The sequence below is a fragment of the Sorex fumeus genome, unplaced genomic scaffold (assembly GCF_029834395.1).
Source record: "Sorex fumeus unplaced genomic scaffold, SorFum_2.1 ptg000024l, whole genome shotgun sequence".
In the NCBI taxonomy this organism is placed as follows: domain Eukaryota; kingdom Metazoa; phylum Chordata; class Mammalia; order Eulipotyphla; family Soricidae; genus Sorex; species Sorex fumeus.
In genome coordinates this window covers 21581078-21598122 of record NW_026606081.1, presented here as the reverse complement: position 1 = coordinate 21598122, position 17045 = coordinate 21581078, and the positions used below count along the sequence as shown (strand labels likewise).

Genomic DNA, 17045 nt, shown 5'->3' with positions numbered 1-17045 from the left:
GGATCATGTCTGGTGAATGAACTCACTTGGCGCCAGAGGTGGATCCATTCTCCACGCCTTTAGCTCACACTCGGAGATTCGGGATGGTGTGGTGGGAGATGTGAACTGAGTGACCCCTGTGAGCTGAGTGACCCCAGTGAGCTGAGTGAGCCCTGTGAGCTGAGTGAGCCCTGTGAGCTGAGTGAGCCCTGTGAGCTGAGTGAGCCCTGTGAGCTGAGTGACCCCAGTGAGCTGAGTGACCCCTGTGAGCTGAGTGAGCCCTGTGAGCTAAGTGAGCCCTGTGAGCTGAGTGACCTTTGTGAGGTGAGTGACCCCTGTGAGCTGAGTGAGTCCTGTGAGCTGAGTGAGCCCTGTGAACTGAGTGACCCTTATGAGCTGAGTGAGCCCTGTGAGCTGAGTGAGCCCTGTGAGCTGAGTGACCTTTGTGAGGTGAGTGACCCCTGTGAGCTGAGTGAGCCCTGTGAGCTGAGTGACTCCTGTGAGCTGAGTGACCTTTGTGAGGTGAGTGACACCCCTGTGAGGTGAGTGACCCCTGTGAGCTGAGTGAGCCCTGTGAGCTGAGTGACCCCAGTGAGCTGAGTGACCTTTGTGAGGTGAGTGACCCCTGTGAGCTGAGTGAGTCCTGTGAGCTGAGTGACCCCTGTGAGCTGAGTGACCTTTGTGAGGTGAGTGACCCCTGTGAGCTGAGTGAGTCCTGTGAGCTGAGTGACCCCTGTGAACTGAGTGACCCTTATGAGCTGAGTGAGCCCTGTGAACTGAGTGACCCTTATGAGCTGAGTGACCCCAGTGAGCTGAGTGACCCCTGTGAGCTGAGTGATCCCTGTGAGCTGAGTGACCCCCTGTGAGCTGAGTGACCCCAGTGAGCTGAGTGACCCCTGTGAGCTGAGTGAGCTCAGTGAAAGTGGGTTCGCTCATCACTGTGGCTACTTGGGGTTCTTCGCCTGAAGCCTTGTCTCCCTGAACCGGGAACAGGCTGTGGAAACTTTGTTCCTCCGCAGCTCCCGTGCCAGCTCATTGGGAAAATCCACACGTAAAGTCATGTCTGAAAACACGCACCAAAGCACGAAAACTCTCCTTCCATCCCTCCCCCCTCCCCTCTCTCCCCCCCTCCGCTCCCTCCCTCTCTCTTTCTCCCTTTCTCCCCCTCCCTCTCTCTCCCTCCTTCTCTCCCCCTCTCTCCCTTCCTTTCTCTCTCTCTCTCTCCCTCCCTGTCTCCCTCCCTCTCCCTCTCTCATTCTTTCTCCCTCTCTCTCCCTCTCTCTTCCTTTCTCCCTCTCTCATTCTCTTTTCCTCTTTCTCCCTGTCCCCTCTCTCTTCCTCTCTCCCTCCCTTTCTCTCTCTCCCTCTCTCCCTCCCTTTCCCTCTCTCATTCTTTCTCCCTCTCTCCCCTCTCTCCCTCTCTCTCCCTCTCTCTCCCCCCTCTCCTTCTCTCTCTCCCTCTCTCTCTCCCTCTCTCTCCCCCCTCTCCTTCTCTCTCTCCCTCTCTCCCTCCCTTTCTCTCCCCACCTCTCCCCCTCTCCCCCTCTCTCTCCATCTCTCCCTCTCTCTCTCCTAGCTGACCCAGAAAGCAGTTATTTGGAGAATTTGGGAAGTACATGGGCGGAGAAGGACTTTAAATGAGGATTTAAACCCTACCCCCCTAAACCTATGAGCTGGATGGCAGGAGATCGTCCATGACTGAGGGGCCCCCGTCCTGAGTCAGACAAATGTGGGCTGGCGGAGTAGGTGGACATTAAAATAAAACATGGCTCTGTGCTCATGGGTCAGTTGATGATCTCTCTTGGTTTGGGGGGTCATGGGGTTCTCTGAACTTTAAAATACATTTGGGACTATTCCCCTGAAGGTCACGTTATACATTTGTTGTGTTTGGGTGTTGGGGGCCACCCTGGTGGTGCTCAGTGCTGACTCCTGGCTCAGTGCTTATGGTCCAGTCCTGGTGGGCTTGTGTGTGTGTGTGTGTGTGTGTGTGTGTGTGTGTGTACACTAGATGCAGTTCTGGGGATGGAAGGGGACTTGCAGCGTGCAGCCGCGCTTTCCCCTGTCCTGTCTACCTGGTCTTGAAGCTGTCCTGTGGGTCTCTGCACTGCCATGTTCCTTGTCTGGGGTGCTAGAGGGTGGGATGGGGCCCGGCTCAGCGGGGCTTGTCTCAGGGACAGTGTCTCGCTCGCTTGTCTGTCTGTATGCGGGGCTGGGGTCCTCTGCGTCAGCCTGTGCTCTGCCCCTGCCCCATCCAGGGCGGGTCAGGTTGCTCGATTCCTGGGCAGGTGCCGCCGGGTTTGAGGTCGGGCTCATTCTCCTCACATGCAGCCCAGAGACGGCCGAGCAGCCCTGGGCGACCTCAGGAGCGCGAAGCTGATTGACACCTGCGTGCCCAGGAGTGTGGCCTGTCCTGGCATGGCCTGGCTGCTGCGCCTGGCCACAAGTCAGCATGGTGTGTGTGTGTGTGTGTGTGTGTGTGTGTGTGTGCTGTGTGTGCTGTATATGCTGTGTGTGTTGTGTGTATGCTCTGTGTGTGTTGTGTGTGCGCTGTGTGTGTGCTGTATATACTGTGCACTATATGTGCGTACGTGTGTGCTGTGCGTACTGTGTGTGTGCTGTGTGTGCTGTATATACTGTGTGCTTGTGTGTACTGTATATACTGTGTGTGCTGTGTGTATGCTCCGTGTGCTATGTGTGAGTGTTGTGTGTGTGCTGTGTGTGCTATGTGTGTGCTGTATAGGCTGTATGTGCTGTTGTATGTGTGTTGCATGTACTGTGTGTTCTGTATGTGCTGTGTGTGTGCTGTCTGTACTGTATGTGCTGTGTGCATGTGTGTTGCATGCACTGTGTGTGTGTGTGCAGGGGCCCAGAGCTGGGAGGCAGAGGGCCGGGGTGTCCCTCCCTCTGGCAGACCCTGAGCCTCCAGCCCGGCTGGATTTGTTTCCTCATTTTGAACTTGAACTTGTGACCCCGGGTGCCGCCCCTCCCCGGGTCCAGACCTCCTGGCTCTGCTCTGTTATCCCTCCTGCCGGGCGCTGGGGCCGTGTGGGACCAACTCAGGGTCAGACTGGGCCAGCCGTGGGCAAAGGCAGGCGCCCCCTTGCCGTGTCTCCGGCCCCCGATCTGTAAGACGCAGCCTTTGTCCCCGGGGTCTCTGACAGCGTCCAGACTGCGTGTCTGGGTCTGAGTCGGGAGGGAACCTGTGGCTCAGCCGCTCACCCCACAGCCCTGTCCACTCTGGGAGAGAGTGCCTCGGGCTTTGCGCCCCACTCCCCTTAATTTTCAGGCCACCAAAAATCAATGATTTTTCAAAACACAATAAAATCAATTACTGATGGTAATGGAAATAAAATGGCAGCCATAACCACAGAGACCATGGCCATGTGGGCCATAACCACATAGACACAACCACACAGACCACGGCCACACAGACCATGGCCACACAGACCACAACCACACAGACCACAGCTACGCAAACCACAACCATGCAGACCATGGCCATGAAGACCACAACCACACAGACCACGGCCACGCAGATCATGGCCACGCAGACCACGGCCACGCAGATCATGGCCACGCAAGCCACAACCACGCAGACCACGGCCACGAAGACCACGGCCACGCAGACCACGGCCACGCAGACCACAACACAGATCACAACCACGTAGATCATGGCCACACAGACCACGGCCAGGTAGACCACGGCCAGGTAGACCACAACCACACAGACCACAACCATGTAGATCATGGCCACTCAGACCACAGCCACGCATATCATGGCCATGCAGACCACAACCACGCAGACCACGACTGCGCAGACCACGGTCATGCAGTCCACAACAACAGACTACAGCCACGCAGACCATGGCCACGCAGACCACAGCCTGTGACATCAGGAAACTGAGTCTGGAGGTTGGGCAGACCCATGGGTCAGCCGGCGAAGCATTGTCCTCTAGACCCATGGCCTCGGCTTGTCCTGCAGGATGGTGAGGTTAGAGGAGGGGCCTTGGGAACAGGCTACACTGCGGGGCCTTCATTCTCCCTGCAGCCCTCGCCGGAGACTTGTGTTTCACTCTGAGTCGGGAGCGGTTGAGGGAGCTGGGGCTCTCGCTGGTCACTTGGACAGTAGCCCGTCGTGCCCGAGAAGGGATTCTGACACTGCATATGTGCGAAGGGATCCCTGGCACTCTTGGGCCTGCTGGGTCCTGCATGGCGGATCTCTTGGTGCCACGACCCTGGCAAGCATGGAACTGCATGAGGTGTCTCCTGTGAGTTGCCGTGACTGCCCGCGGGGTTGGAGGGAGACAGTGGAGGTGGCCCAGGCAGTGGCCCTGCAGCTCTACCCTGTCCTCATGTGAGGGAGGCTCTGCTGGGCCCTTCAGGGGTGCCGCTTCCTTCTGGCCCGTACTTCCTCTTCTCGGCCACCTCACCCCTGGTGTTGGTGCTGTGACCCACCGTGAGTGCCTGAGTGCTTGGTGAGTGTCCCTAGCACCGTGCTTGCGTAGGGGAGCCACCCAGCACTGTGTGCATGTGTGTGCACGCGCATCTGAGTGTCCCGCAGATGAGTGTCCTGGGCAGACAGGAGATTCCGAGCACAATGTGCATGCTTATCTGAGCGTCCCCAGCACTGTACATGCATCCATACATGAGTGTCCCTGGCACTGTACATGTGTGCATGCGTGAGCATCTTGGCACTGTACCTGCATCCATGTGTGAGTGTCCTGAGCACTGTGCGTGCACACGTGAGTGTCCAGGGCGCTGTGTGTGCACATGTGAGTGTTCTGCATTGCACGTGTACATGCACATGTGAGTGTCCTGGGCGCTGTGCGTGCACATGCGAGTGTCTCAGGTGCTGTGTGCACACGAGTGTCCCAGGCGCTGTCCATGTACGCGTGAGTGTCCTGGGCGCTGTGCATGCACACGTGAGTGTCCCAAGCTCTGTGCGTGCACACATGAGTGTCCCGGGCACTGTGCGTGCACACGTGAGTGTCCCAGCCCTGTGTGTGTGCTGAGCTGCGGCCTCTCGTTGCAGTTGAACGATGCATGACTGTCATGCAGTCGGGAACCCAGATGGTCAAACTGAAGCGTGGGACCAAAGGCCTTGTCCGGCTCTTCTACCTGGATGAGCACCGCAGCCGCCTCCGCTGGAGACCCTCACGCAAGGGCGAGAGGGCAAAGAGTAAGGGGGCAGGGCGTGGGCAGGTCAGAGGGCAGGGCAGGGGCGAGGGGTGGGGCAGAGCCAGGGTCAGGGGCATAGATATTTCCTGTGTACAGGGAGCCTGTAGGACATGTGTTCACATGTAGCATAGACACTCCGGTGTGTAGGAGCCTGCATGCATGTTCCCTTGTGACAGACACTCCAGTGTGCGTTCCCCTGTGAGCACATGCAGCTTCCCCTGTCCCTGGTCTGCTGGGGATCGCGGTGTCTCTCCTGTAGTCGGTGAGGCTGTCCCTGCCCGCTGCCCCCGGGGCCGTTCCCTCTGCGTCCCCCCTCACCCTGCAGGGCCTTCTGGGAGCGCCTATCCCCTTGCTGGTGGCCTGGCCCCCCCCATGTGACGCCCCTGCTGTTGTCCTGGAGAGGTCCCTGACCAGGGGCTTCCAGGCCAGGGGTCCATGATTCCCCATGGACAGCAGCAGCGTCAGGGTTGTGTCCACTCAAGAGCGCTGCAGGAGTCAGAGTGACGTGGGCAGGACCTGCTGGACGTGTCCAGGCTCCCCCCACAGCCGGCCGGGGGCGAGGGAGGGGATGCCCTGACCTCTGGAGCTGGGGTCACTCTCCATCATCAGGCCCCGGCACTGCCTCCAGGCTCTCCAGAACCTTCTCACCTCCTTCCGGCACCTTCCACTCACACCCTGCCCACTGGCCACACGTGTGGCCCCGAGTCCATGTGTGCGCCCGGGTGCCTCCAAGCCCCCTCGTTCCTGTGGCCCTCCAGCTCCCCGCATCGGTGCCTGTTCTCTGACCCGGACGGTGTTCCTTGGAGCAGGCTCTGGGTGGGCAGAACGTGCTGGTCAGGCCTGTGAGCGGGCACCAGGTGCTGTCCGGGGCAAGTCGGGACCCTTCAGCTTGGCCTCCCCCTCTCTGCCCCCAGTCCTCATCGACACCATCTACAAAGTCACCGAGGGCCGCCAGTCCGAGATCTTCCTCCGGCAGCCCGAGGGTGCCCTGGACCCCAGCTGCTGCTTCACCATCTACCACGGCCTCCACATGGAGCCTCTGGACCTCCTCACTGCCAACCCCGAGGAGGCCCGCACCTGGGTCACCGGCCTCAAGTACCTGCTGGCCGGAATCCGAGACGAGGACTCGCTGGCCAAGAGGCAGAGGACCCACGACCAATATCCTTGGCTGTGCTGCATGTGTGCACAGGGGTTTAGAGCCGAGAACGTGACAGTGTCAGGAGCCTGCAAGGGGCCCAGGCTCTCTCCCACAGCGGGAAAAGGAGGTGAATGGTCTTGTCACAGCTCCAGGGACCACAGGGATCACGGGATCACGGGGGACCTCATGGGATCATGGGATCACCAGGGATCACAGGGATTGTGGGATCACCAGAGATCACTGGAGATTACAGGGATCATGGAATCACCAGTGATCACAGGGGATTATAGGGGATTGTGGGATCACAGGGAATCTCAAGGGATCGCAGGGATCACCGGGGATCTTGTGGGGTCATGGGATCATAGGATCACCGAGGAGAGCAAGGATCCCAGGATCTCAGCATTTTCAGAGGAGGCAGTGAGCCTGCGCTTGCAGGTGTGCCCTGTGGTCTACTCCGTCCACGATGGAGGTGCAGGTCCTCGCGGCCTCTGCTCTGTCTGCCGTGAGCTTGGGGAGGGCCTCTCTCTTCCCATGGCTTTGGGAGCCCCAGCCACCTTCAGGCGCTCTTGCCTCAGCCTCAGCCCTGGCACCCGGCCTGGTTCCCGGGAGCTGCATCAGTTTCCCTGAGGAAGGAGGGGTGGCTGCGCCCAAGGGGGCGTTCCTGAGCCCCGATTGCGAGGACAGACCATGGTCACGTGGCGCTTTCGTGAGTCCCTTCCTGCCCTGACAGATCAGGGGGAAGCGGGTGTCAGTGTGGACACCCTTTGCACTCACTGGCCGTCAGTTACTTGGCGGGAGGAGAGGGGGCTCCTCCCAGCAGCTTTTGGCCAGCAGGGCCAGCGGCTTGATGCAGGGGCTGACTGTGCTGGGCGAGTCCAGGCCGCCCACAGTGCTGGGATGCGTGTGGGGCGGGGTGCATGCTTGGCATGTGCCTTTACCCTGTGTGCTTGGCACGGGCCTTAACCCTGAGCACCTGATGTGGGTCTTGACCCTGCATGCTTGGCATGGGCCTTAACCCTGTGTGCTTAGCGTGGGCTTAACCCTGCAAGGAATCTGCAAGGTCTCTGCTCCCGCTGTCCGTGGGGTTTGCTGGCTGAACAGGGCCAACGTGGCGGGGCTGAAACAGCTGGCCATGCCTCTGCCTGTTGTTTTCTCTGGCACTTTGGTAGACGGTGACGTGGGTGTGTTTCTTCTCCCATTTAGCTTCTTTGACCCTCGTGGCCTGTCTCGCACTCTTCCCGGGCGAGGTGGAGGGAGGCCCCTTCTCATTTCCTTTTGTGTATGTTCTAGAGTGTCTGAGCGCTTGGACGAGGGAACATATACATCACACGTGTGCCCCACGGGCGCTTCAGTGATGTAGGGAATGGTAGGTGCCATGCTGGGACCCAGTCGAAGGCTGTGGGGCCCATGCATTTGGCAGTTGGGTGTCTTCAGACCCGGTCTGCTTGCCTAGGGTGTCTTCATGTTGAATTACACCAGCTGACACTCGGGGGGCTTCTGGAATGGGGTTGCCTGGGGAGCGGGTGGCAAGGATTGGTCAGAGAGAGGGAGAGGATGAGGAGGCCATGGGTGCCAGTGCCGCCGGCCTGGAGCTGAGGGGACGGGAGATATGTGATAGGAGCTGATGGCAAGGGGGAGTGTGGCAGGGCTGTGGCTGGAGGCCGAGAGCTCCCCTGTGTCACTATGGGTCTGAGTGTCATCCTCACGACCTGGAAAATCACCGTGACAACAGTCACAGTAACAGCAAAGAGCACAAGTGAGGGAGGCCACTTGAGTCCGGAGATCACTCTCCAATGTGGCGGAGTTTGGAGCATTTAGATGGTGTCCCAGGCCTGGTGGAATTTGGTGCATTTTGATGATGTCTTGGGTGTGGTAGAGTTTGGTGTGTGTCGATGGTGTCCCAGGCGTGGTGGAATTTGGTGCATTTTGATGATGTCTTGGGTGTGGTAGAGTTTGGTGTGTGTCGATGGTGTCCCAGGCCTGGTGGAATTTGGTGCATTTTGATGATGTCTTGGGTGTGGTAGAGTTTGGTGTGTGTCGATGGTGTCCCAGGCCTGGTGGAGTTTGGAGTGTTTCGCTGGTGTCTTCATGGCAGGAGACACCCTCGTGGGGCACACACTTCATCACGCTGATAGAGAACAGGTCTGAGCGTTCATCATTACTGCACTCAAACTCAGAGTCTTCAGCTGTGAATGAAGGATGAGAAGAATGAATCTTCAATGAGTGTCTGGCGAATCCACTAGGCAGTGGAGTTCATCAGGGCTGGGGTTGGTCCCACGGGGAAGGACATGGTGTCAGCGTTAGGGTGTCCCGAAGGACCCAGCGCCCATGCCACCACATGTTGGCAGTGGTACCTGGAACTCGGGCACTGCTTGGGTGATGCCCACAGGCCTGCGGTGTGGAGGAGGCGAGCCCTGCCTCTCTGCTCAGATGCGGCTGCACGCAGGGCTGCACCCAGCCTCTGTGGCAGGCTCAGCACTGCTCCCGACCCTGGCCCTTTCCACCCAGGAGGGACGCCGGTGCCAAGGCGGGCTTGTGCTGAGGGGGTCTCAGTGCTCGGGCACCCAGAAGGCGTGTGGTCACCTGCCAGAGTCCAGAGCGGCGAGCATTTATGTAAGCTGACCTGATGGGAGCTGGCGAGGGACCAGGTTGCCATGGAGACCAGCATCCGCATCCCGCACACAGCTGGACCATGCCAGTTGCCCGGCACAAATCCCACCTGTCGATCTTGCCCTCCTGCAGGTTCTGGGGGGAAATGGGGGCATTGGCCCTTCACTCTGCTTTTAGAAGGTTCGGTTCTGAAGTCAGTGTGTGGCTGGCCACTGGCAGGGACTCAGACTTCCTGGGGTGCATATGTGGCCTGTCTTGAGGAGGTGAGCTGGGGTCCCCCTGTGTTTCCCTGCCGCAGCCAGCAGGAAGGGGCTTTTCCGACAGCAGAATCCCAGCCTCGGGAGCCCCTTCCAGCGGGACCCCCGGAGACGGGGACAGTGCGCCTCGGTGGTGGGGTGGGGCCACGGGGGCTTCTGCAGCCTGGTCTGTAGTCCAGGCCCGAACGAACCTTTGAGACTTAGTAAGAACTCCAGAATAGAGGGCTCCCCCAGGCCCTGACCGCCCTAGACTCTGGGATAGAGGGCTGACCGGGCCCTCTCCTGGGCTCTGACCACCCTGAACTCTGGGATAGATGGCTGACCGGGCCCTCCCCCAGGTCCTGCCTGCTCCTGGACTCTGGCCACAGTCGTGACCACCGAGCTGCAGCCACTATGAAGTGTTCCTGGGAGCGGTGGGTGCGTCTCGGTGGTTGAGCCTGTGAGAAGCTGGGTGCCCCCCCAAAATGATAGAGATGTCGGGCGCAGGGCCAAGGGGTGGCCGGGGTCCCCCAGTCCTGCTGCTTCCCAGCCTCCCCTCTGTGCAGGAACCCACAGGAACCTGACTGTACCTCTCCAGTGAGGGCGAGGCGAACGGGCGCGCGGGGCAGGGGCTGTGTCCTGGGGGGCCAGGGGGAGAGAGGTGGCCCCAGAGGGAGGGTCCGGCCAGCCACACTCGGTGCCCTGCTCCTTGACTGCATTCACGTGGGTGAAGCAGACCTTCGAGGAGGCCGACAAGAACGGGGATGGCCTCCTGAGCATAGACGAGATCCACCAGCTCATGCACAAGCTCAACGTCAGCTTGCCCCGTAGGAAGGTCAGGCAGATGTTCCAGGTACGATGGGGCGGTCGGAGGGGGGGGTCAGAGGACAGCGGGGCGGAGGGTTGGAGGGCGGTGGGTTGGAGGGCGGTGGGTTGGAGGGCAGTGGCTGGAGGGCAGTGGGCCAGCGTGCTCCCGCTGGGCTCAGGTCTGCGCTCAGGCTGCAGCCCTGGGTTGTCACTGTGTTTCCGGACACAGCAGGGCTGGTTTCCCTCTTACACTGACTCGGTTCTCTGCAGAACGTGGCCTCCCTTGCAGGGGCAGTTTAAAGGCTTCTCCAGAAGCAGCTCAGGGGATACCGGGGTGCCGGGGAGTGAGCTGGGCCACCTGCTTGCTGGACTATCGTCCTGGCCCTGGGCTGCTCCTGTCCCCGCTGTGGGTGACTGGTGGTCGGCTCGTAGCCACGTGTCCCCGGCATGTAGGGATGACACGTGGGGCCGGGGGAATGTACGTGTGCGTACGTGGGGGGTGACGTGTGCGGGGCAGGGACACGCGTGTGGCCGGACCCAGCCCCGTGCCCGCTCTCATCCCGGCACCTGCCTGCAGGAGGCGGACACGGACGAGAACCGGGGCACGCTGGCCTTCGAGGAGTTCTGTGTCTTCTACAGCATGATGTCGCTGCGCCGTGACCTCTACCTGCTGCTGCTCAGCCACAGCGGCAAGAAGGACCACCTCACCCCGGACGAGCTGGCACGCTTCCTCAGGGCGGAGCAGAAGGTGGGCCCGTGGGGCGGAGAGATCCCCACACCTGCAGGAGGCTGAGAACCCCCACACCTGCAGGGAGGCCGAGACCCCCACACATGCAGGAGGCTGAGAACCCCCACACCCGCAGGGAGGCCGAGACCCCCACACACCCGCAGGGAGGCCGAGACCCCCGCACACCCGCAGGGAGACCGAGACCCCCACACACGCAGGAGACCGAGACCCCCACACACGCAGGAGGCCGAGACCCCCACACACGCAGGAGGCCGAGACCCCCACACACGCAGGGAGGCCGAGACCCCCACACCTGCCGGGAGGCCGAGACCCCCACACACCCGCAGGGAGGCCAAGATCCCCACACCTGCAGGGAGGCCGAGACCCCCACACACGCAGGAGGCCGAGACCCCCACACCTGCCGGGAGGCCGAGACCCCCACACCTGCCGGGAGGCCGAGACCCCCACACACCCGCAGGGAGGCCGAGACCCCCACACCCGCAGAGAGGCCGAGACCCCCACACCCGCAGGGAGGCCGAGACCCCCACATACCCGCAGGGAGGCCGAGACGCCCACACACGCAGGGAGGCCGAGACCCCCACACCCGCAGGGAGGCTGAGACCCCCACACACCTGCAGGGAGGTCGAGACCCCCACACCCGCAAGGAGGCTGAGACCCCCACACACCCGCAGGGAGGCCGAGACCCCCACACACCCGCAGGGAGGACCGAGACCCCCCACACCTGCAGGGAGGCTGCCCCGGCCCCGCAGAGTTCTCTAAGCACAGGCAGGATCCGGCTCCAACTCTGGCACTGCGGGAGGGAGCCGCAAGCATGGCACTGGGGTTGCCACCAAGGACCACCAGGGTGGGAGAGAGGGGAGGGAGTGGGCAGGGGGAGAGTCTGAAAGGCGATTGCCAGTTGGTCTCTGAGCTGCTGCCTCCGGCCAGTCTGCGCAGAGCCCCCTGAAGAGGCTGCTCGGGCCGGGCCAGCAGGCTCCTCCTGGGTCAGGCCCTGGGCAGCAGCGACGGGAGGAAGAGGAAGCCAGGAAGCAGCGCGGTATGTGGGGGCAGAGGGCTGGGAGCGGGCTGAGTCGACTGGAAAGACGGACGGAACCAGCTGCCCAAGGGCCCAAGTGCTGGCCAGGGCCCGTGGGCCCATGGGACAGATGGGGCTGCTGAGCCTGCGGGGGAGGACGGGGAAGCAGGTCAAGTCCGCAGGACGAGAGGGGTGGAGCCGGGTGCCTTCTGGAGCCTTCTGCCTGGCCACTTGGCAGGGCACTGGGCCGGAGCTCAGCTGGGAGGTCAGGGGTCGGCCCGGCCTCGGCAGCACCAGGAATAGAGAATGGAATAAGGAGGGGGACTCAGGCCGGTGACAGGGAGAAGGAACTATGCGTGGCGCTGTCTGGCACAGGGGCACGGACTCCGGGTAAAGGCCCCGAGCAGGAACTAGCTCCTGATGATGGGAACTGAGTCTTTTCCCAAGAAGCACCTAGAAGGGCCGGCCGCATCGCCTCCTGAGGGAGAGTGTCTGCGAGGCCAGAGGCTGTTCCCTTCACATGATTTAAGCACGGCCATTTTAGCCTGACTAAAGGGAGTCACACATTTACTGGAATTCTGTGCTGGACGTGCTGAGAATCGTCAGGCTGTGGGCCTGAAGGAACAGCATCGTCCCTGGCATGTGTGCACACATATACACAAACACACACATGAATGTATACACACAGACGTGCACACGTGTACACACATACACGAACACACATGAATGCGCACACATGTGCACATACATGCATGCATGCAAACACACACATGAACACACATGAATGCACACACTAACATTCACACATGTGCATACACATGCACACACACGAACACACACACGAATGCACACAGGCATACACATATATGCGCTCACATGTGTGTACACACATGCACATGTTCACCTATGCATGCACACATGGCTCACACATGACACACATGCATGCACACACATGCACATGCACACAGACAGAAATGTGTACATAATTATAGGCCACAGCCCCCCTACAGAGAACTTGAATGTGGTCAGGCTTTTAAAAAGCCGGATTCACTAGCGCCTAAGTGGAGACTGAGTCAGATGGCCCCAAGAGATGCCCTGATGGCAGGAAGCACGGCCCAACACGAACATCACCCTGGACAGGAGAGTGTTCAGGCATCCCCTGGGCTGTGCCTGTGACAATGCTGCTTCCTGCTGCCACCGTGAGTGGGTCTTGCAGGGGTGTAGCCCCAGGTCCTTGCAGCGCCTGGGCCGCGGATGGGCACACTGCCCTCACTGCCCATCTCGTCACCTCGATGTCCCGGACTCTGGTGCACGCAGACCGTGCTAGCCAGGAGGTACTTCTCTCCTGCCCGGGCATCGGTGCAAAAAGCTGTCCAGGGTTCACCTGGAGCCCAATGAACCCTTGAACTGTGGGTTCGTGTTCACCCTTCCACCACTGCTCCGCGGCCATGGAACCCAGAAGTTGCCAAGGATGGAGCCACTGCCCCGCTGCCCTGTGGGAGGATTGCGGAAGTTGGGGTGTTGTCCCTATGGGCGCCAGGTGGGAGACTGCTGGGCTCAGCTAACGCTCTCGTGTTTAGATGAACAACGTGACCACCGAGGACTGTCTCGACATCATCAGGACGTTTGAGGTCTCAGAAGAGAACAGGGCGAACGGTGTCCTGGGCATAGAGGGTAAGAGACGCAGCATGTTCCCCTCTGGGCCACCAGCCAGGCACTGGGCACGTTTCCTGGGCAGGGGCCAGTGGCTGCCCGAGCCGCCGTGGGCTGGGCCCAGCCCAGATGCCACAGAACCAGTGTCAGGGTCTGAGAGGGAGCCAGGGAGGGCTCAGATGCCCCCAGGAGGCAGCTGTCATGGAACAGCATCAGCCTGGCCACTGTGAGAAGGCCATTTGACTCCCACATTAGTAATCTTCCCCAAGTCCCCAGCCCGTGTCCTCCCCTGAGTTCCACAGCCCATGTCCTCCCCCGAGACCCTGGCCCGTGTCTTTCTGCCATGCCACTGGTTGGGAGCAAGCCCCTCCATGCTCTGGGCTTCCGGCCAGGCGGCTTCACTTTCCTGAGGTGTCGCTGCCCAGGTGTCTGGTCACGCGGCCACTTCGTGTCCCCCCCAGGCTTCACCCACTTCCTGCGCAGCCCGGCCTGCGATGTCTTCAACCCGCAGCACCGCACGGTGCATCAGGACATGGAGCAGCCACTGAGCAGCTACTACATCGCGGCCTCACACAACACCTACCTGACGGGCGACCAGCTGCTGTCCCAGTCTCGCGCTGACATGTATGCACGCGTGCTGCAGGATGGCTGCCGTTGCGTGGAAGGTGCGCCCATGCAGGCTGCGGGGTGTGGTTGTCGGGGGGCTGCCTGAGGCATGAGGCCACACAGGGACCCTGAGCATCAGTGTCTGGACTACCCCCGACTGATCTCCCTCTGGCCGGAGGGGAGGACACTCCTCTGTGACTGAGGCATTGGTGACTGAGACGTCAGAGACCGAGATGGCTGAGATGGTGGTGACTGAGGCATAAGTGACCAGTATGGCAGTGACTGAGGTGTAAGACTAAGACAGCCATGACTGAAGCATTGGTGACTGATAGGTCAGCGACTGAAGTGGCTATGGCTGAGGCTTTAGTGACTGAGGCGTTAGTGACTGAGGAGTTAGTGACTGATGCGTTAGTGACTGAAGAGGTAGTGACTGAGGTGTTGGTGCTGAGGTGTTGGTGACTGAGGTGTTGGTGACTGAGATGATGTTGACTGAGGAGTTAGTGACTGAGATGTTGGTGACTGAGATGATAGTGACTGAGGTGTTGGTGACTGAGATGGTGGTGACTGAGGCATTAGCGACTGAGGAGTTAGTGACTGAGGTGTTAGTGACTGAAGAGGTAGGGACTGAAGTGTTGGTGACTGAGGTGTTGGTGGCTGAGATGATAGTGACTGAGGAGTTAGTGACTGAGGTGTTAGTGACTGAGGTGTTGGTGGCTGAGGAGTTAGTGATTGAGGTGTTGATGACTGAGATGTTGGTGACTGAGATGATAGTGACTGAGGTGTTGGTGACTGAGGTGTTGGTGGCTGAGATGATGGTGACTAATGAGTTAGTGACTGAGGTGTTGGTGACTGAGATGGTGGTGACTGAGGCGTTAGCGACTGAGGAGTTAGTGACTGAGGTGTTGGTGACTGAGGTGTTGGTGACTGAGGTGGTGGTGACTGAGGTGGTGGTGACTGAGGCATCAGTGACTGACACATGGTGACCCAGGCATCAGTTACTGAGATGGTGGTGACTGAGGCGTCAGTGACCAAGACGGTGGTGACTGAGGTATTGTGATGAAGCACAGCTCATGACCAGGAGGAGGTTTGTTAGTTTTCTGATGGGGTATCCCGGGCGCCTATGTGGAGTGTGGGGGCCACAGGGACATGCTTGGTCAACAGCAGGGCTGAAGGCCTAGGGCTCAGGCTTGGGGTTCTTGGGGCCCACCAGGGTGGGCTGTACCTGGCCAGTGGCCTGTGGGCTTGGGAGGAGAAGCCCCTCCTGAAGAAATACATGTGCCCTGGGGCCTCCGGCATGGCACAGAATCTGCCAAGTCTGCACCTGGAAACCAGCCTGACAGCAATGGCTGGCGCTGGTCCCCCCACAGTTGGCACCAGTCTCCCGACAGCTGTGGCCTGGGCCTGCTGAGGCGGGCGTCACAGCCATCTTGGTCAGGCCACCTCATGGTCAATAGGCTGGAGCTGGGGCTAACGGCTGCTGCTCCCTCTCTCCCCCTCTCCCTCCCTCCCTCCCTTTCTCTCCTTCTCCCTCCCTCTTCTCCCTGTCTTTCCTCCTCCCTCTCTTCCTCACTCTCCCTCTCTCCCTCCGCCTTCCCCCCTCTCTGTCTCCCTCTCCCTGTGTCTCTCCCTCTCTTTCTCCCCCTTTCTTCCCGTCTCTCTCCCTCTCCCCCACTCTTCCTCTCCTCCTCTGTCTCTCCCTCTTTCTTCTGTCTCCCCCATCTCTCCCGCCCTCGTCCCTTCCCCTCCCCCCTCCCTGCCCCTCCTCTCAGTGGACTGCTGGGATGGGCCCGATGGGGAACCTGTGGTCCACCACGGCTACACCCTCACCTCCAAGATCCTGTTCCGGGACGTGGTGGAGACCATTAACAGGGCCGCCTTTGAGAAGAACGAGTGAGTGCGCTGGACGTGGGCGGGGCCATTCATGCTTCCAGGCCTGACCCCGCCTGTGACCTCCGGCTTCCGGCCACTCCTGTCTCTGCTTTGCTCTTTTTGGTGGGGGGAATTCCCCCAGCGGTGCTCAGGGATGACTCCCGGTTCTGCGCTCAGGGATGGGTCCTGGTGGGGCTCAGGGGCCGTAGGGGTGCCGGGATGGAACCTGCTTTTTCTCCTGTCCCAGGCGTCTCTGGGGTGGGTCCCTCGGGGCAGGCTCACAGGAGCAGCGGGGTCTGGGCTCAGGGGGGGCCCCACTAGCCTGCCCTGCCACCGTCCCCAGCTTCCCGGTCATCCTGTCCCTCGAGAACCACTGCAGTGTCCCCCAGCAGAGGAAGCTGGCCCGGTACCTGAAGGAGATCCTGCGGGACAAGCTGGACCTCTCAGCTGTGCATATGGGGGATGCTGGGCAGTTGCCAAGCCCGCAGAGTCTGAGAGGGAAGATCCTGCTGAAGGTGGGAGAGGAGTCCACGACCCTGTCCCCGTGTGGCTCTGTCATCCCGTCCCCATGTGAATCCTGTGATCCTGTTCCCACAGGATCCTGATCAAGGTCCCCATGATCTTGTCCTCATGTGGATCCTGTGATCTGTACCCCCATGGGTTCTCGTGATCCTGTTCCCATGTGGATCCTGTGATCTGTCCCTGTGTGGCTCCCGTCATCCTATCCCCTATGTGGTCCCCATGATCTTGTCCTCATGTAGATCTTGTGATCTGTACTCCCGCGTGGTTCTCGTGATCCTGTCTCTGTGTGGATCCTGTGATCCTGTCCCTGTGTGGATCCTGTGATCCTGTCCCTGTGTAGATCCTGTGAGCCTGTCCCCATGTGGATCTCATGGTCCTGTCCCCATGTGGATCCCGTGATCCTGTCTCCCCTGTGGATCCCGTGACCTTGCCCTGTGTGGACCCTATGGTCCTGCCCTGTGTGGATCCTGTGATCCTGTCCCCTATGTGGATTCTGTGGTCCTGTCCTGTGTGGATCCTATGATCCTGTCCTGTGTGAATCCTGTGGTCCCGTCCCCATGTGGATCCCATGGTCCTGCCCTGTGTGGATCCTGTGATCTTGTCCCGTACCCGCTGTGGGCCCCTCTGCACTGAGGTGTGCCGACTTGCTCTCACTCACCTCAAGTCCCCTGGCCCCTCCATGTC

General features: G+C 60.4%; 1 protein-coding gene across 1 annotated transcript in view; it reads left to right on the top strand.

Annotated features, from left to right (window-relative positions):
- Positions 1–17045, top strand: part of PLCH1 (phospholipase C eta 1) — a 44641-nt gene that overhangs the window by 14200 nt on the left and 13396 nt on the right. Inside the window, exons 2-9 of the mRNA XM_056114314.1 lie at positions 5012–5158; positions 6072–6315; positions 9865–9994; positions 10526–10696; positions 13292–13385; positions 13826–14029; positions 15740–15860; positions 16183–16354. Of these exons, the coding sequence (XP_055970289.1) occupies positions 5012–5158; positions 6072–6315; positions 9865–9994; positions 10526–10696; positions 13292–13385; positions 13826–14029; positions 15740–15860; positions 16183–16354 (1283 nt within the window). The remainder of the gene's footprint in view (positions 1–5011; positions 5159–6071; positions 6316–9864; positions 9995–10525; positions 10697–13291; positions 13386–13825; positions 14030–15739; positions 15861–16182; positions 16355–17045) is intronic.